General features: G+C 43.8%; 1 protein-coding gene and 15 non-coding genes across 16 annotated transcripts; 15 read left to right on the forward strand and 1 right to left on the reverse strand.

The window, feature by feature from the left end:
* Nucleotides 1–5,182: 5,182 nt before the first annotated feature.
* Nucleotides 5,183–5,264, forward strand: trnas-aga (transfer RNA serine (anticodon AGA)). Its single transcript has one exon. It is a non-coding gene; the product is annotated as a tRNA-Ser (tRNA).
* Nucleotides 5,265–6,367: 1,103 nt separating this feature from the next.
* On the forward strand, nt 6,368–6,449 carry trnas-aga (transfer RNA serine (anticodon AGA)). The gene has a single exon. It is a non-coding gene; the product is annotated as a tRNA-Ser (tRNA).
* Nucleotides 6,450–6,630: 181 nt separating this feature from the next.
* On the forward strand, nt 6,631–6,702 carry trnah-gug (transfer RNA histidin (anticodon GUG)). Its single transcript has one exon. It is a non-coding gene; the product is annotated as a tRNA-His (tRNA).
* Nucleotides 6,703–7,816: 1,114 nt separating this feature from the next.
* trnah-gug (transfer RNA histidin (anticodon GUG)) lies at nt 7,817–7,888 on the forward strand. The gene has a single exon. It is a non-coding gene; the product is annotated as a tRNA-His (tRNA).
* An 852-nt stretch (nt 7,889–8,740) lies between these two features.
* Nucleotides 8,741–8,822, forward strand: trnaf-aaa (transfer RNA phenylalanine (anticodon AAA)). Its single transcript has one exon. It is a non-coding gene; the product is annotated as a tRNA-Phe (tRNA).
* Nucleotides 8,823–9,003: 181 nt separating this feature from the next.
* trnah-gug (transfer RNA histidin (anticodon GUG)) lies at nt 9,004–9,075 on the forward strand. Its single transcript has one exon. It is a non-coding gene; the product is annotated as a tRNA-His (tRNA).
* An 851-nt stretch (nt 9,076–9,926) lies between these two features.
* On the forward strand, nt 9,927–10,008 carry trnas-aga (transfer RNA serine (anticodon AGA)). The gene has a single exon. It is a non-coding gene; the product is annotated as a tRNA-Ser (tRNA).
* A 181-nt stretch (nt 10,009–10,189) lies between these two features.
* trnah-gug (transfer RNA histidin (anticodon GUG)) lies at nt 10,190–10,261 on the forward strand. Its single transcript has one exon. It is a non-coding gene; the product is annotated as a tRNA-His (tRNA).
* A 1,114-nt stretch (nt 10,262–11,375) lies between these two features.
* trnah-gug (transfer RNA histidin (anticodon GUG)) lies at nt 11,376–11,447 on the forward strand. The gene has a single exon. It is a non-coding gene; the product is annotated as a tRNA-His (tRNA).
* An 852-nt stretch (nt 11,448–12,299) lies between these two features.
* trnaf-aaa (transfer RNA phenylalanine (anticodon AAA)) lies at nt 12,300–12,381 on the forward strand. Its single transcript has one exon. It is a non-coding gene; the product is annotated as a tRNA-Phe (tRNA).
* Nucleotides 12,382–12,562: 181 nt separating this feature from the next.
* On the forward strand, nt 12,563–12,634 carry trnah-gug (transfer RNA histidin (anticodon GUG)). Its single transcript has one exon. It is a non-coding gene; the product is annotated as a tRNA-His (tRNA).
* A 1,092-nt stretch (nt 12,635–13,726) lies between these two features.
* On the forward strand, nt 13,727–13,799 carry trnak-uuu (transfer RNA lysine (anticodon UUU)). Its single transcript has one exon. It is a non-coding gene; the product is annotated as a tRNA-Lys (tRNA).
* A 2,267-nt stretch (nt 13,800–16,066) lies between these two features.
* trnak-uuu (transfer RNA lysine (anticodon UUU)) lies at nt 16,067–16,139 on the forward strand. The gene has a single exon. It is a non-coding gene; the product is annotated as a tRNA-Lys (tRNA).
* A 126-nt stretch (nt 16,140–16,265) lies between these two features.
* On the forward strand, nt 16,266–16,347 carry trnas-aga (transfer RNA serine (anticodon AGA)). The gene has a single exon. It is a non-coding gene; the product is annotated as a tRNA-Ser (tRNA).
* Nucleotides 16,348–17,248: 901 nt separating this feature from the next.
* On the forward strand, nt 17,249–17,321 carry trnak-uuu (transfer RNA lysine (anticodon UUU)). The gene has a single exon. It is a non-coding gene; the product is annotated as a tRNA-Lys (tRNA).
* Nucleotides 17,322–21,391: 4,070 nt separating this feature from the next.
* Nucleotides 21,392–27,150, reverse strand: LOC130104612 (uncharacterized). The gene is made up of 9 exons (XM_056271243.1): nt 26,270–27,150; nt 25,985–26,149; nt 25,438–25,575; nt 24,917–24,997; nt 24,160–24,650; nt 23,720–24,047; nt 22,796–23,597; nt 22,484–22,693; nt 21,392–21,857 (listed from the first exon to the last, which is right to left on the reverse strand). The coding sequence occupies exons 1-9, from the start codon at nt 26,339–26,341 to the stop codon at nt 21,397–21,399; spliced, it is 2,748 nt and encodes a 915-aa protein (XP_056127218.1). The 5' UTR covers nt 26,342–27,150; the 3' UTR covers nt 21,392–21,396.
* Between the last annotated feature and the right edge of the window lie 129 nt (nt 27,151–27,279).

Consider the following 27,279-nt stretch of genomic DNA (forward strand, 5'->3'; position numbering starts at 1 on the left):
GACTGATTGGCCAATTGAAAGAGAACCACAGTGAAGAGTGGCTGAAAAGGGTTGCGCGGTATACCAGCGAGTGTGCTTCTTTTACCAGCAAAAGTTGCCTGATGCCACCAACATTTGAAGAGCCTCCCCAACCTGTGGCAATTCCCAGCTATAAGTGGCTTTCAGTGGTGTACAGCCAAGACATCCTGTTCAGGCTGGAGGATATCAAGGCTAGTATCACCTCCACTTATGGATCCATCTTAAAACTGGATTCCACCAGAAAGGTACATCTTTAATTATTATTGTACTGAGGTTATGCAAATTCTATTTATATTTAAATCTAAATAGAAATGGAACCTCAAATGAATGAACAACTTAAACAATAACATAAGATGGAATGTCAAATTGAGGGACAATTCAAAGATTAAAACAAGAAGAACATTGCAGAGATAACCACTAAATTTTTTTATGACATTACACGCATAAGCTCTATATTAATGCAATAGAACCACTGAAGGTGTTGCTACTATTGGTTTAATATATATGTTTGTTTTAGATCACTAAAAAGCTCTCAGGACCGGCAAAAGGCACTGCACAGTGGCTGACATCCGTTGGTAACGAGATGGGTCAAGTGCTCATCAGTGTCTTGACTGCTGGTGAGGGACCAGGTTTGGATCTTATGGCAGCTGGCTTGGTAGACAGGTATGTTACCTGTAATACATTTTCACTTACATGTAATTTAACTTGTCCTTAGTTTAGAATTTACTATTTACAATTTGCATTTGTAATTTACTGTTGTTTGATGATGAAATTCTTTAATTATTTTTGATAATTATTTCTCGCAGGTATAAAGCTGCAGGTGTAGACCCTCCTGTTGCTCTCAATGTGGACTGTGGCTGCTGCAAGGATGTGGGTGAGACCAAGCTGAAGGCCAGATTTGCTGGATGGCCTAACTTGATTGTTCGCCTCGACATCTGGCACTATATGCGACGCCTGGCTGTGGGATGCACCACTGATGCACACCAGCTCTATCCCACTTTCATGGCTCGCATATCAGCATGTATTTTTGAGTGGGATGCTGCTGATGTCAACAAGTTGAGAGAGGCAAAAAGAGCACAGCTAAAAGAGCAAGGCCTGATGGCTCTGACGGAGAAGCAGCTAGATCGGCACATAAAAAAAGAAGAGTTAGAGCTGCACTGCAGGAGGAGGACTCGTGGAGAAGACCAAACCATCCGGCTGTTGGATCAGCTCATCAGTGAGCTCATCAGTGACAAGGGTAAGGATGCCCTTGGTGTTCCTCTTCTGGACCCCATCAGAATGCAGCACATCTGGCGTGTTCAGAAGAGACATGTTAAGTGTATTCAGGACCCACCTGGTGTGGCGCTGTACACACAGACTGGCACCATCACCAAGGGAGGCACTGCGCTGTGCCAGAGGTTCTACATCTTTGGAGTCATTCCACTGTCACTTAAACCGGTTCATTCCAGGTACGTGCAACTCAATAATGTTTATGTTTAACAGAAATACTTGACCTTATTCCTTTTTGCCGTTTTTTTGTATTTACTTTAGGAAACAGTGCAAACTCGCTCAACTTCCAGATCTACCTACTAGATGGGCTACATCGCTGGAACCACAACAGGGCAGCAGCTGCTCTGGAGGCAGAGACCTCGGGCCTGCGCACATACTCGGGCGAGCTGGTTCACAGCGTGAATAAAGATTATGAGAAGGTTTTTGGCAGGAAGCTGATTCCTTCTTTTACACCACCCGCAAAGTACACAGGTATTCATATTTAATATTGTATGTTTATGCTCATAGTTCTTTCTCTGTTTCTATGTAGTTTTTTTTTTTTTTTTTTTTCAATATTGGTTTTGCATTTTCAGGTGAACTGATTGGAGTGCAGTACCTGTTGAGGCAGAACAATGAACCTCTACAGTGTATGGCGCCAGACTCCGAGGAGGCAAATACATTGCTGGAGCAGTTGGAAGAGCCAGTAGAGACTGATGAGGGCTTTGAAGAACTTGAACATATTGAGGTCACTCTTGCCGATTTACTTTTGGACACATCTGATATGATCTCAGTGCTACCTGCTTCTTGTGCTCCTGAGCTTTCTGGTCAGTCCGCTCCTCCTGTCCAGTCCACTCACCTGCTGGGGGTCCCATCTGCACCCGCTCCTCCTGTCCAGTCCACTCACCTGCTGGGGGTCCAACATGCATCTGCTCCTCCTGTCCAGTCCACTCACCTGCTGGGGGTCCAACATGCGTCTGCTCCTCCTGTCCAGTCCACTCACCTGCTGGGGGTCCAACATGCGTCTGCTCCTCCTGTCCAGTCCACTCACCTCCTGGGGGTCCAACATGCGTCTGCTCCTCCTGTCCAGTCCACTCACCTGCTGGGGGTCCAACATGCGTCTGCTCCTCCTGTCCAGTCCACTCACCTGCTGGGGGTCCAACATGCGTCTGCTCCTCCTGTCCAGTCCACTCACCTGCTGGGGGTCCAACATGCGTCTGCTCCTCCTGTCCAGTCCACTCACCTGCTGGGGGTCCAACATGCGTCTGCTCCTCCTGTCCAGTCCACTCACCTGCTGGGGGTCCAACATGCGTCTGCTCCTCCTGTCCAGTCCACTCACCTGCTGGGGGTCCCATCTGCACCCGCTCCTCCTGTCCAGTCCACTCACCTGCTGGGGGTCCCGTCTGCACCTGCTCCTCCTGTCCAATCCACTCACCTGCTGGGGGTCCAACATGCGTCTGCTCCTCCTGTCCAGTCCGCTCACCTGCTGGGGGTCCAACATGTGTCTGCTCCTCCTGTCCAGTCCACTCACCTGATGGGGGTCCCGTCTGGGTTACCTGGACAATCTACATCTTCAGAGCAAGTTGTAAGAGAAATACCAGTATGCTTTATATTTATTGATGTTTGACCTTCTTGAAATACTTCAAATCTAATGTAATACTTCCTCCTAGGCCGTGGATGAACAGAGTTTGGCAGGAATGGATCGTGTTGATGAGCTTGCGGAATACTTGGTGGAGCTAAGAAATGAAAAAGGCCTCACTCTTACCAATCAGCAGGCCAGCACCATTGTGGGTCTTTGGCAGAACTTGGAGCAACACGATAAGGACCGGATTTCTTACGCTGCTCGACATCAGGAGAGACTGCTCACTGGTCGGTTTAGGTCTCCGAAAAAGAAGGCTGTATTTGCAGGAGTTGAAAGCACAAAAAGGTGTGTACTTGGTTCTACTGGTTCAGCTGCTCAGTGGCCAAACTGCAGCCGTCTTGTAGAAACAATATTTATCAGATTGTGCAACATTCATTATAGCCCCAAGAAAATTGGACACCAAACCCTTTCAAGATGGTCACTAATTCTAAATGATTATAAAAAGATTCGACAGCTCATTTTAATCAACGGCATTATTATGAAAGATACAACTCTGCAACTTGTTACTGTAAATCAGACCACGTTGATACAGTGGCATAACAAAAGATTCAAGGCACAAGAAGTTGCAATTCTGATGCAAGGGTTGGTACTGCCTGATGAACGCCCTGTTGCCAGTGAACCACTACTCCCAGTAAACACTAGGCCCACTCAAGTCACACCACACATGCATGAACACACTTACAACATGCCACCTGACACGGCTGGGTTGGCAAAAACCAAGCTAGTTGTCAAAGATAGAGCTGAGCTGAGAACCATACAGCCAAAACAACATACAGCTCAGCCAGGAGTTTTTTACATGCCACTAATAGTGCCACCAACCACTACAGCAAGTAGCATTCTGCTTCTGCCGCCACCCCAGACCACTGCACCCAGTAGAGTTTGCATACCACATTCTGAGAGCACAACTGGCCCTTGTCAAATGCAAGACACTCCACAAAAAGAAAAGCGTAAATACACTAGAACAGTCACATCCAACAGATGCACTAAATGTGGAGAGCCACGCACCACAGACACTGGCCATAGCCAGTTCAAAGGCAGAATTTACTGCCCAAACAGGGAGACCCTAACCAAAGAGCAGTGGCTTAGAATGATGAGAAAATAGTACATCATTGTATTTTATGTTGTGAAGATTTTGTTTTTATTATAGTAAAATATTTAGTTGTTTTGCAAAACTAATACCGAAATAATTGCACTATTTTTTATTTGATTTTTTATTTTTTTTTTATTATTTTTTTTTATTCAATTTGATTGTGATTCATTGTGCTGCCCACAACATATACACAAACTGTTGTATTTGTTCTAGGTTAATGGGTTGTATATAGTTCAGTTCTGTTTGTTTGTTTTCTTTTTACTTGTAAATAGTGATTTATTTTAAATACTATACCAAACGTGATTTGTTTGTACATATTTTGTTGAATGTTGTATATTTCTATGTATATTATAAAGTGTACATTATATGTTTTATATTTCGACGTGAAAAGAATAAAAAATATTTTTTAAATATTTTATTGATCTGTTTTATGTTTATTGTTTTGTTAATGGCTGATAGTGACAGTGATGTGATATAGCAGGCTTAGGTGGAGTGTCCGAAGTCAAATTACATAAAAGAAGAGATACATGCAGAATGCCCATACTGTTTATTTATTTTTTAAATCCAAGGTTACAGTAATAGGTGGTAGTTTACTATTAATCATTATTAGATACTCCTGCAATATATCAGTACACTAAATGTTCTTCCATTCTACCATTTGATAATACTGGGTCATCAATGCAGAGTGTTTATAAAGTTAGATCATTGGGAAGTCCCTAAAAATGTGGTTCAGTACCTCCTTTTGATCAAAAGAAGAAAAAATTTAAATGCAATGTGTTAATAATTAAATAAATGGTTAATTGCCTGCAAGCTGAACTGCATCCCTTATATTGCACTAAATAAATCTTGAAATGAATAAAAAAGACATTAGACCCAGCAAGAAAACTCATGTTCTTGCTGGGGATCGAATCCGGATCTCTGTGATTTTTCTCCTCCCCTCGCGCCCCTCCCCCTCAATTCTTCCCCATCTAATACAGACTAATGTTCCCCAGCTTTAGCTCAGTCGGTAGAGCATCAGACTTTTAATCTGAGGGTCCAGGGTTCAAGTCCCTGTTCGGGCGATCGAGCCTCTTTTTTTTGAGGAGCGCTACGTTTTGCTGTTGAGTTCGTGCACTGCACCTGCACTGGCCTCGGGCAGCGACGCTGCAAGGCACCAAGCGAAATGACAAGCCCCCTTCAGGCAGCTTGTAGTCGTGGCCGAGTGGTTAAGGCGATGGACTAGAAATCCATTGGGGTATCCCCGCGCAGGTTCGAATCCTGCCGACTACGTTTGACAGCATGCGTTGCTTTAGGTTGAAACCTTGCTAAAACTTTAGGAAAAGAAAAAAAGTCACTGTGTCAATATTACCCTTGAAAAGAGTTATGTTGGCAAGGAATAGTTTTGTCTGCAAGCTAAAGATGACAAGGGCCCTTTTGTACTCAGCCACACGTCGGGGAGACCGGTAGCTCGCCTTGATCGTATAGTGGTTAGTACTCTGCGTTGTGGCCGCAGCAACACCGGTTCGAATCCGGGTCACGGCAAGTTGTTGTGGGTGCCTTTGAAATTGAGCTCCACGTTACCACCTCTCCTCACCCCGTCCGTCAGACCACTTTTTTTTGTTGTTGCACGGTGCGTCCTTGACGTGCTCTGGATGTTTGAGTGAATGGCCACTGGGACTTTCTTTGAGAGCACGAGCTCTCAGGTTTGAACCCTCAGAGAAAAGACTGAAAACCAAACGCTCCCATTTAGTTTGGAAGAATCTTGCTTCAGAGAGAATATGGTACTGGTATACTTTCTAATGCTAGGTGTCAGTACACTCGCTGGCAGTTACCTAGAGTGCAGTGGACTTGCTATTTGCTCCAAACAACTGCGCCTTTGAAGCAAGTTTACAATAACGAAAAGAGCGCGGCAAGTCCACAGCATTAAAGCATGTAAAGATGCTTTCCAGACAAGAAGCAGTGAGATGTTGTTCTTTTTCCTAGCATTATCGTCGGTTGATTATTATTAGCCGTCTAATAGGCTGCATTCCCACTAATGCGCAAGTATATTTTGACATAGCAGACGTTTGGACGGCCGTTCTTAATCGTCGAAGAATTGAATGCGATGCATGGGAGAATCTTTTTTTTTTCTTTCAGCCGATACAATTTATTTTGATGTGGGTTCCCACGCAACACGCACGCATCTCGGGCAAGAGCCGGGATAGCTCAGTCGGTAGAGCATCAGACTTTTAATCTGAGGGTCCAGGGTTCAAGTCCCTGTTCGGGCGATCGAGCCTCTTTTTTTTGAGGAGCGCTACGTTTTGCTGTTGAGTTCGTGCACTGCACCTGCACTGGCCTCGGGCAGCAACGCTGCAAGGCACCAAGCGAAATGACAAGCCCCCTTCAGGCAGCTTGTAGTCGTGGCCGAGTGGTTAAGGCGATGGACTAGAAATCCATTGGGGTATCCCCGCGCAGGTTCGAATCCTGCCGACTACGTTTGACAGCATGCGCCTGCTTTAGGTTGAAACCTTGCTAAAACTTTAGGAAAAGGAAAAAAGTCACTGTGACAATATTACCCTTGAAAAGAGTTATGTTGGCAAGGAATAGTTTTGTCTGCAAGCTAAAGATGACAAGGGCCGTTTTGTACTCAGCCACACGTCGGGGAGACCGGTAGCTCGCCGTGATCGTATAGTGGTTAGTACTCTGCGTTGTGGCCGCAGCAACCCCGGTTCGAATCCGGGTCACGGCAAGTTGTTCTGGGTGCCTTTGAAATTGAGCTCCACGTTACCACCTCTCCTCACCCCGTCCGTCAGACCACTTTTTTTTGTTGTTGCACGGTGCGTCCTTGACGTGCTCTGGATGTTTGAGTGAATTGCCACTGGGACCTTCTTTGAGAGCACGAGCTCTCAGGTTTGAACCCTCAGAGAAAAGACTGAAAACCAAACGCTCCCATTTAGTTTGGAAGAATCTTGCTTCAGAGAGAATATGGTGCTGGTATACTTTCTAATCGCTAGGTGTCAGTACACTCGCTGGCTGTTACCTAGAGTGCAGTGGACTTGCTATTTGCTCCAAACAACTGCGCCTTTGAAGCAAGTTTACAATAACGAAAAGAGCGCGGCAAGTCCACAGCATTAAAGCATGTAAAGATGCTTTCCAGACAAGAAGCAGTGAGATGTTGTTCTTTTTCCTAGCATTATCGTCGGTTGATTATTATTAGCCGTCTAATAGGCTGCATTCCCACTAATGCGCAAGTATATTTTGACATAGCAGACGTTTGGACGGCCGTTCTTAATCGTCGAAGAATTGAATGCGATGCATGGGAGAATCTTTTTTTTTTCTTTCAGCCGATACGATTTATTTTGATGTGGGTTCCCACGCAACACGCACAAATCTCGGGCAAGAGCCCGGATAGCTCAGTCGGTAGAGCATCAGACTTTTAATCTGAGGGTCCAGTGTTCAAGTCCCTGCTCGGGCGATCGAGCCTCTTTTTTTTGAGGAGCGCAACGTTTTGCTGTTGAGTTCGTGCACTACACCTGCACTGGCCTCGGGCAGCGACGCTGCAAGGCACCAAGCGAAATGACAAGCCCCCTTCAGCCAGCTTGTAGTCGTGGCCGAGTGGTTAAGGCGATTGACTAGAAATCCATTGGGGTATCCCTGCGCAGGTTCGAATCCTGCCGACTACGTTTGACAGCATGCGTTGCTTTAGGTTGAAACCTTGCTAAAACTTTAGGAAAAGGAAAAAAGTCACTGTGACAATATTACCCTTGAAAAGAGTTATGTTGGCAAGGAATAGTTTTGTCTGCAAGCTAAAGATGACAAGGGCCGTTTTGTACTCAGCCACACGTCGGGGAGACCGGTAGCTCGCCGTGATCGTATAGTGGTTAGTACTCTGCGTTGTGGCCGCAGCAACCCCGGTTCGAATCCGGGTCACGACAAGTTGTTCTGGGTGCCTTTGAAATTGAGCTCCACGTTACCACCTCTCCTCACCCCGTCCGTCAGACCACTTTTTTTTGTTGTTGCACGGTGCGTCATTGACGTGCTCTGGATGTTTGAGTGAATTGCCACTGGGACCTTCTTTGAGAGCACGAGCTCTCAGGTTTGAACCCTCAGAGAAAAGACTGAAAACCAAACGCTCCCATTTAGTTTGGAAGAATCTTGCTTCAGAGAGAATATGGTACTGGTATACTTTCTAATCGCTAGGTGTCAGTACACTCGCTGGCTGTTACCTAGAGTGCAGTGGACTTGCTATTTGCTCCAAACAACTGCGCCTTTGAAGCAAGTTTACAATAACGAAAAGAGCGCTGCAAGTCCACAGCATTAAAGCATGTAAAGATGCTTTCCAGACAAGAAGCAGTGAGATGTTGTTCTTTTTCCTAGCATTATCGTCGGTTGATTATTATTAGCCGTCTAATAGGCTGCATTCCCACTAATGCACAAGTATATTTTGACATAGCAGACGTTTGGACGGCCGTTCTTAATCGTCGAAGAATTGAATGCGATGCATGGGAGAATCTTTTTTTTTTCTTTCAGCCGATACGATTCATTTTGATGTGGGTTCCCACGCAACACGCACGCATCTCGGGCAAGAACCCGGATAGCTCAGTCGGTAGAGCATCAGACTTTTAATCTGAGGGTCCAGGGTTCAAGTCCCTGTTCGGGCGATCGAGCCTCTTTTTTTTGAGGAGCGCTACGTTTTGCTGTTGAGTTCGTGCACTGCACCTGCACTGGCCTCGGGCAGCGACGCTGCAAGGCACCAAGCGAAATGACAAGCTCCCTTCAGCCAGCTTGTAGTCGTGGCCGAGTGGTTAAGGCGATGGACTAAAAATCCATTGGGGTATCCCCGCGCAGGTTCGAATCCTGCCGACTACGTTTGACAGCATGCGCCTGCTTTAGGTTGAAACCTTGCTAAAACTTTAGGAAAAGAAAAAAAGTCACTGTGACAATATTACCCTTGAAAAGAGTTATGTTGGCAAGGAATAGTTTTGTCTGCAAGCTAAAGATGACAAGGGCCCTTTTGTACTCAGCCACACGTCGGGGAGACCGGTAGCTCGCCGTGATCGTATAGTGGTTAGTACTCTGCGTTGTGGCCGCAGCAACCCCGGTTCGAATCCGGGTCACGGCAAGTTGTTATGGGTGCCTTTGAAATTGAGCTCCACGTTACCACCTCTCCTCACCCCGTCCGTCAGACCACTTTTTTTTGTTGTTGCACGGTGCGTCCTTGACGTGCTCTGGATGTTTGAGTGAATGGCCACTGGGACTTTCTTTGAGAGCACGAGCTCTCAGGTTTGAACCCTCAGAGAAAAGACTGAAAACCAAACGCTCCCATTTAGTTTGGAAGAATCTTGCTTCAGAGAGAATATGGTACTGGTATACTTTCTAATGCTAGGTGTCAGTACACTCGCTGGCAGTTACCTAGAGTGCAGTGGACTTGCTATTTGCTCCAAACAACTGCGCCTTTGAAGCAAGTTTACAATAACGAAAAGAGCGCGGCAAGTCCACAGCATTAAAGCATGTAAAGATGCTTTCCAGACAAGAAGCAGTGAGATGTTGTTCTTTTTCCTAGCATTATCGTCGGTTGATTATTATTAGCCGTCTAATAGGCTGCATTCCCACTAATGCGCAAGTATATTTTGACATAGCAGACGTTTGGACGGCCGTTCTTAATCGTCGAAGAATTGAATGCGATGCATGGGAGAATCTTTTTTTTTTCTTTCAGCCGATACAATTTATTTTGATGTGGGTTCCCACGCAACACGCACGCATCTCGGGCAAGAGCCGGGATAGCTCAGTCGGTAGAGCATCAGACTTTTAATCTGAGGGTCCAGGGTTCAAGTCCCTGTTCGGGCGATCGAGCCTCTTTTTTTTGAGGAGCGCTACGTTTTGCTGTTGAGTTCGTGCACTGCACCTGCACTGGCCTCGGGCAGCAACGCTGCAAGGCACCAAGCGAAATGACAAGCCCCCTTCAGGCAGCTTGTAGTCGTGGCCGAGTGGTTAAGGCGATGGACTAGAAATCCATTGGGGTATCCCCGCGCAGGTTCGAATCCTGCCGACTACGTTTGACAGCATGCGCCTGCTTTAGGTTGAAACCTTGCTAAAACTTTAGGAAAAGGAAAAAAGTCACTGTGACAATATTACCCTTGAAAAGAGTTATGTTGGCAAGGAATAGTTTTGTCTGCAAGCTAAAGATGACAAGGGCCGTTTTGTACTCAGCCACACGTCGGGGAGACCGGTAGCTCGCCGTGATCGTATAGTGGTTAGTACTCTGCGTTGTGGCCGCAGCAACCCCGGTTCGAATCCGGGTCACGGCAAGTTGTTCTGGGTGCCTTTGAAATTGAGCTCCACGTTACCACCTCTCCTCACCCCGTCCGTCAGACCACTTTTTTTTGTTGTTGCACGGTGCGTCCTTGACGTGCTCTGGATGTTTGAGTGAATTGCCACTGGGACCTTCTTTGAGAGCACGAGCTCTCAGGTTTGAACCCTCAGAGAAAAGACTGAAAACCAAACGCTCCCATTTAGTTTGGAAGAATCTTGCTTCAGAGAGAATATGGTGCTGGTATACTTTCTAATCGCTAGGTGTCAGTACACTCGCTGGCTGTTACCTAGAGTGCAGTGGACTTGCTATTTGCTCCAAACAACTGCGCCTTTGAAGCAAGTTTACAATAACGAAAAGAGCGCTGCAAGTCCACAGCATTAAAGCATGTAAAGATGCTTTCCAGACAAGAAGCAGTGAGATGTTGTTCTTTTTCCTAGCATTATCGTCGGTTGATTATTATTAGCCGTCTAATAGGCTGCATTCCCACTAATGCGCAAGTATATTTTGACATAGCAGACGTTTGGACGGCCGTTCTTAATCGTCGAAGAATTGAATGCGATGCATGGGAGAATCTTTTTTTTTTCTTTCAGCCGATACGATTTATTTTGATGTGGGTTCCCACGCAACACGCACAAATCTCGGGCAAGAGCCCGGATAGCTCAGTCGGTAGAGCATCAGACTTTTAATCTGAGGGTCCAGTGTTCAAGTCCCTGCTCGGGCGATCGAGCCTCTTTTTTTTGAGGAGCGCAACGTTTTGCTGTTGAGTTCGTGCACTACACCTGCACTGGCCTCGGGCAGCGACGCTGCAAGGCACCAAGCGAAATGACAAGCCCCCTTCAGCCAGCTTGTAGTCGTGGCCGAGTGGTTAAGGCGATTGACTAGAAATCCATTGGGGTATCCCTGCGCAGGTTCGAATCCTGCCGACTACGTTTGACAGCATGCGTTGCTTTAGGTTGAAACCTTGCTAAAACTTTAGGAAAAGGAAAAAAGTCACTGTGACAATATTACCCTTGAAAAGAGTTATGTTGGCAAGAAATAGTTTTGTCTGCAAGCTAAAGATGACAAGGGCCGTTTTGTACTCAGCCACACGTCGGGGAGACCGGTAGCTCGCCGTGATCGTATAGTGGTTAGTACTCTGCGTTGTGGCCGCAGCAACCCCGGTTCGAATCCGGGTCACGACAAGTTGTTCTGGGTGCCTTTGAAATTGAGCTCCACGTTACCACCTCTCCTCACCCCGTCCGTCAGACCACTTTTTTTTGTTGTTGCACGGTGCGTCATTGACGTGCTCTGGATGTTTGAGTGAATTGCCACTGGGACCTTCTTTGAGAGCACGAGCTCTCAGGTTTGAACCCTCAGAGAAAAGACTGAAAACCAAACGCTCCCATTTAGTTTGGAAGAATCTTGCTTCAGAGAGAATATGGTACTGGTATACTTTCTAATCGCTAGGTGTCAGTACACTCGCTGGCTGTTACCTAGAGTGCAGTGGACTTGCTATTTGCTCCAAACAACTGCGCCTTTGAAGCAAGTTTACAATAACGAAAAGAGCGCTGCAAGTCCACAGCATTAAAGCATGTAAAGATGCTTTCCAGACAAGAAGCAGTGAGATGTTGTTCTTTTTCCTAGCATTATCGTCGGTTGATTATTATTAGCCGTCTAATAGGCTGCATTCCCACTAATGCACAAGTATATTTTGACATAGCAGACGTTTGGACGGCCGTTCTTAATCGTCGAAGAATTGAATGCGATGCATGGGAGAATCTTTTTTTTTTCTTTCAGCCGATACGATTCATTTTGATGTGGGTTCCCACGCAACACGCACGCATCTCGGGCAAGAACCCGGATAGCTCAGTCGGTAGAGCATCAGACTTTTAATCTGAGGGTCCAGGGTTCAAGTCCCTGTTCGGGCGATCGAGCCTCTTTTTTTTGAGGAGCGCTACGTTTTGCTGTTGAGTTCGTGCACTGCACCTGCACTGGCCTCGGGCAGCGACGCTGCAAGGCACCAAGCGAAATGACAAGCCCCCTTCAGCCAGCTTGTAGTCGTGGCCGAGTGGTTAAGGCGATGGACTAAAAATCCATTGGGGTATCCCCGCGCAGGTTCGAATCCTGCCGACTACGTTTGACAGCATGCGCCTGCTTTAGGTTGAAACCTTGCTAAAACTTTAGGAAAAGAAAAAAAGTCACTGTGACAATATTACCCTTGAAAAGAGTTATGTTGGCAAGGAATAGTTTTGTCTGCAAGCTAAAGATGACAAGGGCCCTTTTGTACTCAGCCACACGTCGGGGAGACCGGTAGCTCGCCGTGATCGTATAGTGGTTAGTACTCTGCGTTGTGGCCGCAGCAACCCCGGTTCGAATCCGGGTCACGGCAAGTTGTTATGGGTGCCTTTGAAATTGAGCTCCACGTTACCTCCTCACCCCGTCCGTCAGACCACTTTTTTTTGTTGTTGCACGGTGCGTCCTTGACGTGCTCTGGATGTTTGAGTGAATTGCCACTGGGACTTTCTTTGAGAGCACGAGCTCTCAGGTTTGAACCCTCAGAGAAAAGACTGAAAACCAAACGCTCCCATTTAGTTTGGAAGAATCTTGCTTCAGAGAGAATATGGTACTGGTATACTTTCTAATGCTAGGTGTCAGTACACTCTCTGGCAGTTACCTAGAGTGCAGTGGACTTGCTATTTGCTCCAAACAACTGCGCCTTTGAAGCAAGTTTACAATAACGAAAAGAGCGCGGCAAGTCCACAGCATTAAAGCATGTAAAGATGCTTTCCAGACAAGAAGCAGTGAGATGTTGCTCTTTTTCCTAGCATTATCGTCGGTTGATTATTATTAGCCGTCTAATAGGCTGCATTCCCACTAATGCGCAAGTATATTTTGACATAGCAGACGTTTGGACGGCCGTTCTTAATCGTCGAAGAATTGAATGCGATGCATGGGAGAATCTGAGCTATCAGATTCTGGAAAGCATATTTACATGCTTTAATGCTGTGGATTTGCCGCGCTCTTTTCGTTATTGTAAACTTGCTTCAAAGGCGCAGTTGTTTGGAGCAAATAGCAAGTCCACTGCACTCTAGGTAACAGCCAGCGAGTGTACTGACACCTAGCGATTAGAAAGTATACCAGCACCATATTCTCTCTGAAGCAAGATTCTTCCAAACTAAATGGGAGCGTTTGGTTTTCAGTCTTTTCTCTGAGGGTTCAAACCTGAGAGCTCGTGCTCTCAAAGAAAGTCCCAGTGGCAATTCACTCAAACATCCAGAGCACGTCAAGGACGCACCGTGCAACAACAAAAAAAAGTGGTCTGACGGACGGGGTGAGGAGAGGTGGTAACGTGGAGCTCAATTTCAAAGGCACCCAGAACAACTTGAACGGCTGAAAAAAAAAAATCTTTTTTTTTTCTTTCAGCCGATACGATTCATTTTGATGTGGGTTCCCACGCAACACGCACGCATCTCGGGCAAGAGCCCGGATAGCTCAGTCGGTAGAGCATCAGACTTTTAATCTGAGGGTCCAGGGTTCAAGTCCCTGTTCGGGCGATCGAGCCTCTTTTTTTTGAGGAGCGCTACGTTTTGCTGTTGAGTTCGTGCTACGTTTTGCTGTTGAGTTCGTGCACTGCACCTGCACTGGCCTCGGGCAGCGACGCTGCAAGGCACCAAGCGAAATGACAAGCCCCCTTCAGCCAGCTTGTAGTCGTGGCCGAGTGGTTAAGGCGATGGACTAGAAATCCATTGGGTTATCCCCGCGGAGGATCAAATCCTGCCGACTACGTTTGACAGCATGCGCCTGCTTTAGGTTGAAACCTTGCTAAAACTTTAGGAAAAGAAAAAAAGTCACTGTGACAATATTACCCTTGAAAAGAGTTATGTTGGCAAGGAATAGTTTTGTCTGCAAGCTAAAGATGACAAGGGCCCTTTTGTACTCAGCCACACGTCGGGGAGACCGGTAGCTCGCCGTGATTGTATAGTGGTTAGTACTCTGCGTTGTGGCCGGAGCAACCCCGGTTCGAATCCGGGTCACGGCAAGTTGTTCTGGGTGCCTTTGAAATTGAGCTCCACGTTACCACCTCGCCTCACCCCGTCCGTCAGACCACTTTTTTTTGTTGTTGCACGGTGCGTCATTGACGTGCTCTGGATGTTTGAGTGAATTGCCACTGGGACCTTCTTTGAGAGCACGAGCTCTCAGGTTTGAACCCTCAGAGAAAAGACTGAAAACCAAGTTTGGAAGAATCTTGCTTCAGAGAGAATATGGTGCTGGTATACTTTCTAATCGCTAGGTGTCAGTACACTCGCTGGCTGTTACCTAGAGTGCAGTGGACTTGCTATTTGCTCCAAACAACTGCGCCTTTGAAGCAAGTTTACAATAACGAAAAGAGCGCGGCAAATCCACAGCATTAAAGCATGTAAATATGCTTTCCAGACAAGAAGCAGTGAGATGTTGTTCTTTTTCCTAGCATTATCGTCGGTTGATTATTATTAGCCGTCTAATAGTCTGCATTCCCACTAATGCGCAAGTATATTTTGACATAGCAGACATTTGGACAGCCGTTCTTAATCGTCGAAGAATTGAATGCGATGCATGGGAGAATCTTTTTTTTTTTTATGTGGGTTCCCACGCAACACGCACGCATCTCGGGCAAGAGCCCGGATAGCTCAGTCGGTAGAGCATCAGACTTTTAATCTGAGGGTCCAGTGTTCAAGTCCCTGTTCGGGCGATCGAGCCTCTTTTTTTTGAGGAGCGCAACGTTTTGCTGTTGAGTTGCAAGGGCAGCGACGCTGCAAGGCACCAAGCGAAATGACAAGCCCCCTTCAACCAGCTTGTAGTCGTGGCCGAGTGGTTAAGGCGATGGACTAGAAATCTATTGGGGTATCCCTGCGCAGGTTCGAATCCTGCCGACTATGTTTGACAGCATGCGCCTGCTTTAGGTTGAAACCTTGCTAAAACTTTAGGAAAAGAAAAAAAGTCACTGTGACAATATTACCCTTGAAAAGAGTTATGTTGGCAAGGAATAGTTTTGTCTGCAAGCTAAAGATGACAAGGGCCCTTTTGTACTCAGCCACACGTCGGGGAGACCGGTAGCTCGCCGTGATCGTATAGTGGTTAGTACTCTGCGTTGTGGCCGCGGCAACGCTGGTTCGAATCGGGGTCACGGCAAGTTTTTCTGGGTGCCTTTGAAATTGAGCTCCACGTTACCACCTCTCCTCACCCCGTCCGTCAGACCACTTTTTTTTGTTGTTGCACGGTGCGTCCTTGACGTGCTCTGGATGTTTGAGTGAATTGCCACTGGGACTTTCTTTGAGAGCACGAGCTCTCAGGTTTGAACCCTCAGAGAAAAGACTGAAAACCAAACGCTCCCATTTAGTTTGGAAGAATCTTGCTTCAGAGAGAATATGGTACTGGTATACTTTCTAATCGCTAGGTGTCAGTACACTCGCTGGCAGTTACCTAGAGTGCAGTGGACTTGCTATTTGCTCCAAACAACTGCGCCTTTGAAGCAAGTTTACAATAACGAAAAGAGCGCGGCAAGTCCACAGCATTAAAGCATGTAAAGATGCTTTCCAGACAAGAAGCAGTGAGATGTTGCTCTTTTTCCAACATTATCGTCGGTTGATTATTATTAGCCGTCTAATAAGCTGCATTCCCACTAATGCACAAGTATATTTTGACATAGCAGACGTTTGGACGGCCGTTCTTAATCGTCGAAGAATTGAATGCGATGCATGGGAGAATCTTTTTTTTTTCTTTCAGCCGATACGATTCATTTTGATGTGGGTTCCCACGCAACACGCACGCATCTCGGGCAAGAGCCTGGATAGCTCAGTCGGTAGAGCATCAGACTTTTAATCTGAGGGTCCAGGGTTCAAGTCCCTGTTCGGGCAATCGAGCCTCTTTTTTTTGAGGAGCGCTACGTTTTGCTGTTGAGTTCGTGCACTGCACCTGCACTGGCCTCGGGCAGCGATGCTGCAAGGCATCAAGCGAAATGACAAGCCCTCTTCAGCCAGCTTGTAGTCGTGGCCGAGTGGTTAAGGCGATGGACTAGAAATCCATTGGGGTATCCCCGCGCAGGTTCGAATCCTGCCGACTACGTTTGACAGCATGCGCCTGCTTTAGGTTGAAACCTTGCTAAAACTTTAGGAAAAGAAAAAAAGTCACTGTGACAATATTACCCTTGAAAAGAGTTATGTTGGCAAGGAATAGTTTTGTCTGCAAGCTAAAGATGACAAGGGCCCTTTTGTACTCAGCCACACCTCGGGGAGACCGGTAGCTAGCCGTGATCGTATAGTGGTTAGTACTCTGCGTTGTGGCCGCAGCAACTCCGGTTCGAATCCGGGTCACGGCAAGTTGTTCTGGGTGCCTTTGAAATTGAGCTCCACGTTACCTCCTCACCCCGTCCGTCAGACCACTTTTTTTTTGTGTTGCACGGTGCGTCCTTGACGTGCTCTGGATGTTTGAGTGAATTGCCACTGGGACCTTCTTTGAGAGCACGAGCTCTCAGGTTTGAACCCTCAGAGAAAAGACTGAAAACCAAACGCTCCCATTTAGTTTGGAAGAATCTTGCTTCAGAGAGAATATGGTGCTGGTATACTTTCTAATCGCTAGGTGTCAGTACACTCGCTGGCAGTTACCTAGAGTGCAGTGGACTTGCTATTTGCTCCAAACAACTGCGCCTTTGAAGCAAGTTTACAATAACGAAAAGAGCGCGGCAAGTCCACAGCATTAAAGCATGTAAAGATGCTTTCCAGACAAGAAGCAGTGAGATGTTGTTCTTTTTCCTAGCATTATCGTCGGTTGATTATTATTAGCCGTCTAATAGGCTGCATTCCCACTAATGCGCAAGTATATTTTGACATAGCAGACGTTTGGACGGCCGTTCTTAATCGTCGAAGAATTGAATGCGATGCATGGGAGAATCTTTTTTTTTTCTTTCAGCCGATACGATTCATTTTGATGTGGGTTCCCACGCAACACGCACGCATCTCGGGCAAGAGCCCGGATAGCTCAGTCGGTAGAGCATCAGACTTTTAATCTGAGGGTCCAGGGTTCAAGTCCCTGTTCGGGCGATCGAGCCTCTTTTTTTTGAGGAGGGCTACGTTTTGCTGTTGAGTTCGTGCACTGCACCTGCACTGGCCTCGGGCAGCGACGCTGCAAGGCACCAAGCGAAATGACAAGCCCCCTTTAGCCAGCTTGTAGTCGTGGCCGAGTGGTTAAGGCGATGCGTTCAAGCTGGGGAACAATAGTCCAACAAAGGTGGGGAAGAAGGGAAGAAAAGGGGGAAGGAAGAAAAAGAGAGGGGGAAGAAGAGAAAGAAAAAATGAAGAAAAGAAAGGCTGAAATTTGATGTTCAAAGATATACCTTCATTAGCATAGGTCTTATGATAGATTTTCCGGTTTCTTCGGGTGTGAAAATCACGCATTTATATTACACTGTTTTCTATTGCAGCTGTTCACGAAGACCGGGGTTCGAATCCAGCTATAGACAACTTTTTGTCATATGTATTATTTGAATAAATAATCAATATTTTTGAATGCATACTGTTCCAGTGTTAATAAAATATACATATTTAATTTGTTTGTTGTGTTTTTTGATATTCTATCATGAAAAATAATGTTATTTGCATTATTATGCAATGAAGAAAGATGCAAATCATTAAATAGTAACTAATATGAAGAATGTCTGTCACAAGAATAACAAAATGTACAAATTATCTTTTTAAATACAAATGTTATATTGGTGCAGTGTACTGATGAAATATTGTGTTATATGAAAGTAAATGAGCACATTCTGTTATAATAAAGTAAAAGAAAATAAGCTAATTTTTTAATGCATACTTTTCCAGTGTTAATAAAATATACATATGTAATTTGTTTGTGTTTTTTTTATATTCTTTTATAAAAATATATAATTGCCAATGAAACAGTGATATTATTTAGTAGTTGTTGTATTATTATTGATCTAATTAAGCATTTTTTTAGGTTACATTCAAACAAGAAACTTGCAAAACTGTTATTTGTAATGAACAAAATGCAACCCATTAAATAGTTACTAATATGCTGAAAATGTCAATCACAAGAATAACAAAATGTACAAATTATCTTTTTATATACAAATGTTATATTGTTGCAGTGTACTGATGAACTAGTGATATATGAAAGTCAAAAAGAAATCACTTGCCAATTTGTTTTTATTTTCCAATCATGCCAACAGAACAGTAATGAATATTAATATGTTAAATACTGGTAACATGTTTTAAAAATAAATAAATAAAATGAAAAGTTAAATAGGTTTTCAAAAACAAGAAATAAAAAGTTAAAATGTTAAATAACGTTAAAAAAACAAAATTAAATAATATTCAACACAAGTATTAACTATTTAAACAACTGTTCACACTATATACATGATGCTATATACTGTACATGAAAATATATACATTATTTGGGAATGGTTCTGCGCATTTCCTCTAACCACACAAGCTGGGGAACAATAGTCCAACAAAGGTGGGGAAGAAGGGAAGAAAAGGGGGAAGGAAGAAAAAGAGAGGGGGAAGAAGAGAAAGAAAAAATGAAGAAAAGAAAGGCTGAAATTTGATGTTCAAAGATATACCTTCATTAGCATAGGTCTTATGATAGATTTTCCGGTTTCTTCGTGTGTGAAAATCACGCATTTATATCACACTGTTTTCTATTGCAGCTGTTCACGAAGACCGGGGTTCGAATCCAGCTATAGACAACTTTTTGTCATATGTATTATTTGAATAAATAATCAATATTTTTGAATGCATACTGTTCCAGTGTTAATAAAATATACATATTTAATTTGTTTGTTGTGTTTTTTGATATTCTATCATGAAAAATAATGTTATTTGCATTATTATGCAATGAAGAAAGATGCAAATCATTAAATAGTAACTAATATGAAGAATGTCTGTCACAAGAATAACAAAATGTACAAATTATCTTTTTAAATACAAATGTTATATTGGTGCAGTGTACTGATGAAATATTGTGTTATATGAAAGTAAATGAGCACATTCTGTTATAATAAAGTAAAAGAAAATAAGCTAATTTTTTAATGCATACTTTTCCAGTGTTAATAAAATATACATATGTAATTTGTTTGTGTTTTTTTTATATTCTTTTATAAAAATATATAATTGCCAATGAAACAGTGATATTATTTAGTAGTTGTTGTATTATTATTGATCTAATTAAGCATTTTTTTAGGTTACATTCAAACAAGAAACTTGCAAAACTGTTATTTGTAATGAACAAAATGCAACCCATTAAATAGTTACTAATATGCTGAAAATGTCAATCACAAGAATAAAAAAATGTACAAATTATCTTTTTATATACAAATGTTATATTGTTGCAGTGTACTGATGAACTAGTGATATATGAAAGTCAAAAAGAAATCACTTGCCAATTTGTTTTTATTTTCCAATCATGCCAACAGAACAGTAATGAATATTAATATGTTAAATACTGGTAACATGTTTTAAAAATAAATAAATAAAATGAAAAGTTAAATAGGTTTTCAAAAACAAGAAATAAAAAGTTAAAATGTTAAATAACGTTAAAAAAACAAAATTAAATAATATTCAACACAAGTATTAACTATTTAAACAACTGTTCACACTATATACATGATGCTATATACTGTACATGAAAATATATACATTATTTGGGAATGGTTCTGCGCATTTCCTCTAACCACACCTCTTTTGTAACAGTCTCAGTCTGTGGGCAGAACACCCTGCCCCTGTACTGGCTATGACCTGTTGCACTTGTTTTATATTGCCCACATTTTTTGCAAGTGTTGGCCGCAACTGTTCTCCTGTAGGGTCTCTTGGGCATGGCGTCTGGATTGGCAGCTGGTGCAGCGGGTAAGCGAGTGCCCTGTACAGCTGTTGGCTGTAACAGTGGCTGTATCATTTGCATCCCCTGGACCATTGGGATGCCCTGGATCATTTGAACTCCCTGGATCATTGGCACACCCTGAAACATTGGCACACCCTGGAAACCTGGTGCTGATGGTATGAGTATATTTGGGACCATCTGCAGTGATGCTCCAGGTGCTGATGGTGTCAGCAACATCTGACTCTGCGCTGGTGCCTTGGGTCTGAGAGGGGGTCGCCCAACAGAAGTCTGCCTCTGCTTTGCCTGACCAGCTGTGCTCTCTGGTAGCTTGTACTGGTGCTGCTCCCCTGGTTGTTCTGGCTCAGTCCGTAGACGTTTGGCAACCTGGAGAGGCTCTGGAGCTTCAGGGAGGGGCTGAGGCAACTGAATACCCTGAAGCAGCACAGACAGCTCCTGCTTTTTCTGTCTTCTGTTATACCACTGAATCAGGGTGTTCTGGTTAACCTCCACCAGCTGCATCGATGTTCCTCCCATCACCAAGCTGTTGCCCAGTACAAGCTGTCTTATCCTGCGATAGTCTTGCAGGATCAGAGACCATCTTGACAGGGCTCCCTTGCCTTTTCTTTTAGGGCTTGGGTGGACAGTGCAAAGTCTGATGAAGATGGTCTCCACCAGACGGCAACAGTCAGGCCACTGAGCAGGTGAGCTGCTTGCACCCAGCACACATCTGGTGGTGCTCTCGACACCAGGGTGAGTGGGCCTCTTCGGGACTTTGAAGCGTCCACTCAGCAGTCTCTTTCGGCATCGACTGTCATACACCACCCGTTCCTTGTCCCGGTCATCCAGGTTCTGCCAAAGAGCAATAATGGTGTTGGCTTCCTGGTTGGTCAGGCTGAGGGCTGTGTGGGCCCGGAGATCCACCAGATATTCTGCCAGCTGGTCCACATGTTGATAACCCGGGACATTTTGGTAGTCAACAGCCTATTAAAAAACACAAACACGCAATACAATTATTACATCACATCTGTCTAATGCATAATTCCATAACTGATTGTGTTATTTTCCTGTTTATCACCGTAAAGCACTGTATAGTACAAAGCAGAGAGCCCCATTCTTGACATTTTCTTAACATGTTCTTTACAAAGCACCAAATAAATAAAGATGACTTGACTTGATGTGTATTTGCAGCTTACAAATGAATTTAGGCTGTACTTTTACATTTAAAATATGTGGAAAGTCTGTATTTAAAGCACTGGATGTTAATTCATCATAATTATTCTAGTTAATTTGAAAGACATGCAAAGGACTGGTATTTACCGTCTCTTCTTCATCATCATCCTGACCAGCATCCTCTGGATCTGAGGGGAGAGTTGAAACAGATGTTTCAGAGGGAACAGGTGTGACGGCAGTCCCTGAGGGTCCAGGTGATGAAGGAGACTGTGTGAGGACAAGTTTGGGGTCAGGGACCAGTGAAGGGGATGTGGAGCCCAGTACAGGTGTGGCACTGCTGGTGACCAGGGTGGAAGAACCCAGTGTCAGTGTGGAAGAGGGTGGTGACAGAACAGCCTCCGGATCTGCTATTGTGTGATCCTCGCTGATGTCACAGAAGCCCTCATCTTCATCTCGCTCCTCCACACTGAGGTCCTCAATGAGCTCTGCTGTCTGCTCAGAGTCTGGATTCATGTCCTGCAGTGCCTGACCAGTCTGCTGGAACAGATACTGCACTCCAATGAGCTCACCTGAAATAAAAACAATAAACAAACAGAAATTAAATAGAATGTTGTGTATCATATTTGATACATTAGGCTTTTGTATTAGGCTAGCTCATATAGTGTGAGAATATAGAGCTCATCGTCAAGGAGAAAAAAAAAACAGTTTTATTCAGAGGCCCAACACGTTTAATTATGGGGGCAAAACATGAAATGAAATGCAATACAATGGTGACTGAGAGAAAAGTCTGATGATAATTTTGATATTTACATGTAACATGGTTTTCTAATCAAGTGAACCCAAGCTGTCATTACATATTTATTACATATTACAGTCATTACATATTACTAACAATATAAAAGTTATTCTTACAATTACTTTATAAAAATCAGTAAAGGTTTCACAGTGAAAAGAAACGTGAAGCACGAGCTGAAGGTATACACTTTTACAATTATATTAAAAGACTATAATCAATCAGACGACAGAGGCCATGTTTCCTGAAAAGTTTTGACCATGTTGATCATTTAGAGGCCTTTAGAAACTTGCATATCAATTATGATACAATCGACTCTATAGGATTAAATCTGACATATAGACGGAGGTTACACAGAAATTGCAAGTTGATAAAATAAAAAATATATACAATAATTCTCACCGGTGTAACATGCAGGGGGACAAAACGTGGGGACCACTTTCCTGCCAAACAGCTTTTCATAATTGCCGTTTACACAGTGAACAAGTTCTCCTGTGTAGCTGCGCAAAGCTGATGGCTCCGATGACAGGGAAGCAGCCTCCCGGTCCTGGTTCCACCGGTGTAGACCCTCCAGCAGATAAATCTGAAAGTTCAGACTGTTTGCACTGGTCCCTGTAAATAGACACAACAGTGTTTAGGGGGTGTTAAAGAAACATACAAAACACTTAATGCTCTTTCTTTACACATGCACAGTGTGTGTGACAAAGACAATACCTGGGATGAAACGGTTCAGGTGTAAATGAAAGGACTCGAGAGAAGTGGAGCCTCTGGCACATCTGTAGGTCTTCAGAAGAACGCCTCCCTTGTTTAGACTCCCTGTCTCTGTATAGAGCACAACACCAGGGGGGTCTTGAATGCATTTCACATGCTTCTTCTGGACATTCCAGATGTGCTCCATCCTTTCTCGGTCCAGGAGAGGAACACCCAGGGAGTCTTTGCCCTTGCTGCTCAGGAGCTCTGTGAGCAGCCGCTCAAGGAGAAGGATGGTAGTCTCCTCTCCACAGGTCCTCCTCCGGCAATGGAGTGCCAGCTCATACCTGGTAAGATGCTTGTTGACATCTTCATCTGTCAGCGCAGGCCAACCCTGGGATATCAACAGCTCTCTCTTTGCTTTGCGAAGCATAGAAACATCAGCCGCATCCCACTCAAAAATGCACGCTGACAGCCGTGACATGAAGATGGGATACAGCTGATGGGCATCAGTTGTACACCCCACGGCAATCCTGCGCATAAAATGCCAGATGTCCAAGCGAATCATGAGATCAGGCCAACCTCTGAATCTGGTTTTCAGCTTGGTCTCACCCACATCAGTGCAGCAGCCACAGTCCACATACAAAACAGCAGGTGGATCCACACTAGCCTGCTGGTACCTTTTCACCAGACCATCGACCATCATGTCCAGTCCTGCTCCTTCCTGTGCTGTCAGCACACTCATGAGCACCTGACCAAACTCATTGCCAACAGAGGTAAGCCAGAGTCCCGTTCCCCTTGCCGTCCCAGCCAGCTTCTTAGTGATCTGCAGTAGATGACAGGAAGCATGCAATGTAATGAAACATCACACCATGTAGAATATGATACTCATGCTCTGATAATGATATAACAGTAAACACCATAAATGAACAAAAATCCCCTGCTAACCTTTTTAGTGGAATCCATCTTCAAGACTGAACCATATGTGGATGTTATCCTTGCATGGATTTCATCCAGTCTTGTCAGGATGTCTTGGCTGTACACGGTGAGCAGCCACTTGCAGCTTGGCACCACTGTAGGCTCTGGGGGTTCCTGGAATGGTATTTGCAACACCCCGGGTCGTTTGAGGAAGTCCACACATTGGGTGGTGTACCGGGCCATACGCTGGAGCCACTCCTCGCTGTGGTTCTCACGCAGCTGTTTGATGACCCGCGTGGGACTGTTGCCTAGGCCACGCTCACGCAGGAGCCGAATGACTCTCATATCACAGGCATACCTAAGGCAAAGCAAAATCCACACATTCATATATTTTACATGTTTGATTTGTAAAATATTTGCAAATATATGTGATGGTCTATCAACTGGATGTGGAATGAAAGTGTACTTACTTCCGCGTGAGGATGACCCGAAATTCAGAGCGATGACCCAGATCCAGCTGTTGCAGGACAGTCTGACTCCAGGACACATGCGAGGCTTTACATTTGGTACAGATGAGGGTTTCTGTGACCATGTTGTACATCCTATCGATGTCCAGAACCTGCCGTGCCCTTTTGTGCAGACCGCCTCCTGTTAGCTGATGCTGCCCGCAAGCAGAATTGGGACAGACAGCCTTGATCTTCCACAGCTTGTACGGCATCCACAGCAACAGAGCATGACAAAAAAATCTGTCTGGAGCTGGAGCCTGGTTATAAATAAGTGCTGGCTGTGGTGGGTAATACCAGAGCTGTAGGTTGTCTCGAAGCTCTGGTTTTCCCTTGGGCCCCATTTTAAAAAGCCTGCTGGCAATCCACCTGTGGTCCTCTGGCGGCAAGGTCTCCGACCACAAACGATGCAGTCGAACTGCAGATGGAGCTTGCAATGACGCCCCGGAAGGAGCAGTCTGTGAAGGAAAAAGAAAAAAACATTTAGTCTAGCAGGTCATTTATTTAATTAGCGCTTTATCTATCCAAGTCTACCCTCACATAAAATAGAAAATATTGGATGTCAATTACGTACTTAAGGTAATAGAATATAATTGGTACATTTGTTCCAAATGTTTTCAGAATTGTGTCAGCTGCTAGCGCTATTTTGTGCGACTCTAGTGAGTTGTGACAGTTAATATGCAAAATAAATTATTTTAGACCAATAGAATTTGAAATTGCTTACCGAGACAATACCCCAAGACTCAGGACTGGTCACATCTGCAGTGGTTCTGGGGACAGAGGCTGGAACTCCAGGATCTTGTGTCTGTAAAATCATGCAGTGAAATATAATAGATTTTGTATATATAACAAGAGAAACAGTCAAACATACCTGTCCAATAATTGTAACTCATCCTGGATGGAATTATACAATGCTGTTCAAAAGTCTGGGGTCAGTAAGTTTATTTTATGTTTTTGAAAGAAGATTAAAATACAGTCAAAAACAGTTATACTGGGAAATAATATTGCTGCTTATTTTAATGTATTTTCAAATGTATTTATTAATGTGTCATTGCTGAAAAAAAGTCTCAATTTACTGAACACACAAACTTTTGAACAGTACTGTACATAAAATCTATTTAATTCAAAGAGTATATAGTACTGTTATTACTTCATTATTGTAAGATTTCCTGGAATACAAGATATGTGTGCACAGGAGTGGAATGTGTATTCATAGAATGCAATGTGGATTATGCCAGTACTTACAGAGACAGTGGTGCTTGGTGTAGGGGCACTGGACACTGCTGTGCTGGGTTGGTCATCAACCTGAGATGGTCTCCTAGACACACTTAGATTTGGCTTTGCGGCAGAAATGTGGGACCCACCAAATCTTGGCTTGGTAAACTAAAATAGGGCAAAACAATTTCAACTAAATGACAAAATAAGCTGTAACAGCACAGTGGCAGAAAATATAATTACATTTTTGGTAAATGAGAAAATATCTGTTGTTTCAATATTTCATATAACTAAATTAACTGCTTTCTTGCTGTACATTTGTTCATATTACAACCCTCTGCTACTTATATAGATTGAAGCAAGCACAGTTAGAATAGAAAAATGAGTGGGAAGACATTGCTAGAATGTGAGTATTATTGTAATTCAACAGGTACCTTTTAAAAATGACATTGATTCAAAACTAGTTTGCACATAGCTTGTAAGATAAAGTGTTTATTAACAGTAATTAAGGTTATACTTGAAAGTAGATGCATGATGACTGAATTAATAATACATGTATTAATAAAAATGTTATTACCATTGACAAACTTGGTATTATCCTAGATGTCACAGATGCAGTAGGCCGTGGCTGGGGCTGGAGTCGAGGCTGAGGTTGACTCTGCTCCATGACCTCCTGTGCTGGTCCAGTAGCGGCAGACTGTTGCTCCACAACCATTGGTGCTTGTCCAGTAGAGACTGTGGCCTGCTTAAGACAACCAAAAAAGACATCAGCTTCAATCACTTTTGAACGAGAAACATTTATTCAGTAAATTATTATTATTATTATTATGTTTTAATACTTGCAACATCTTCACATTGTTACCTTTTGAGTGTGAAAACCACACGTGCACTTTGGGACCTCTCTGAACAAGGTCGTCTGGCCGCGAGACTGCATCGGACATTTTTCAATCTGTAAACATTATGACACATGTCATATACACAATACATGCATTTCAACTAAACCGGAATGGCAAACTAATCTACTGTCATTTTCCATGACGTGTGTCATATTTATTTTTATTCATGTTCTTTGAAGGGGAGATACAAACTGTAAAATTAGAGAGAAAGAGTGAGGAACATTTCACACGGTAACACTTTACTTGAAGGGGTGTGCATAAGACTGACATGACACCCTCATAATCATGAATATGAAGGAGGTTTTATGCATGTTTATGACAACTGCCATTAAGTGTCATTCGGTCAATTATGACATTTTTAATGCAAATATGACATTGTTTGAGATGTCTTTGTTATGACAACTTGACATTAACCAATACATCATAACTGGTCAGTGTCATAACAACTTGACAATACCAAGATAACATAATATGTCATAAACATGACATAGCAGATTAATTATCAAACTTAAGAAACCACTTAGCTTTATAGGTTAACATTACATTAAACTGTTATGTGGTTGGTCATGAGGCCATTATAACTTTGTCATGAATGTTTTTATTGACCTCAACTACAGTGGTACGAATTGAATTTGTCATTAAAATGTCATTTTTACATTCAAATGTCATTTTTATTCCTTACTGCCATGCAAAGGTGACAAAAGCACACTCACCTTTTGATACACGTCATGCCACTTTTTCTGTCGAGGAGCTGGCCTGTTACCCTCATTTGATGGCCAAACTCCTGTGCTGGCAAACTTTTTTAGCCTTGAAATCCAGTCAGCATCCGACATGGCTTTATGGGATTTTTTGCCCGACATTCTTACGTCAAAATAACGTTAAATTTACCGAAAATTTTGTTTCGCAGTCCTCCGTTCAAATTATGCAACCTGACCCCCCTGACAGTGATGCTCGACGTCTAACTGAACTTTTTTTA

The sequence above is a fragment of the Rhinichthys klamathensis genome, unplaced genomic scaffold (genome assembly GCF_029890125.1).
Source record: "Rhinichthys klamathensis goyatoka isolate OS25496 unplaced genomic scaffold, OSU_Roscu_1.1 h1tg000313l_1, whole genome shotgun sequence".
Taxonomy (NCBI): Eukaryota; Metazoa; Chordata; class Actinopteri; order Cypriniformes; family Leuciscidae; genus Rhinichthys; species Rhinichthys klamathensis.

Excerpts from the sequence above, each read along its gene's own strand:
- LOC130104612 (XM_056271243.1), bottom strand. The coding sequence starts at position 26,341 with ATGCAGTCTCGCGGCCAGACGACCTTGTTCAGAGAGGTCCCAAAGTGC. Across the intron at positions 24,998-25,437 it reads CACCAAGCACCACTGTCTCT|ACACAAGATCCTGGAGTTCC; the intron begins GTAAGTACTGGC and ends ATGATTTTACAG. Across the intron at positions 21,858-22,483 it reads TCCCCCTGCATGTTACACCG|GTGAGCTCATTGGAGTGCAG; the intron begins GTGAGAATTATT and ends TTTTTATTTCAG.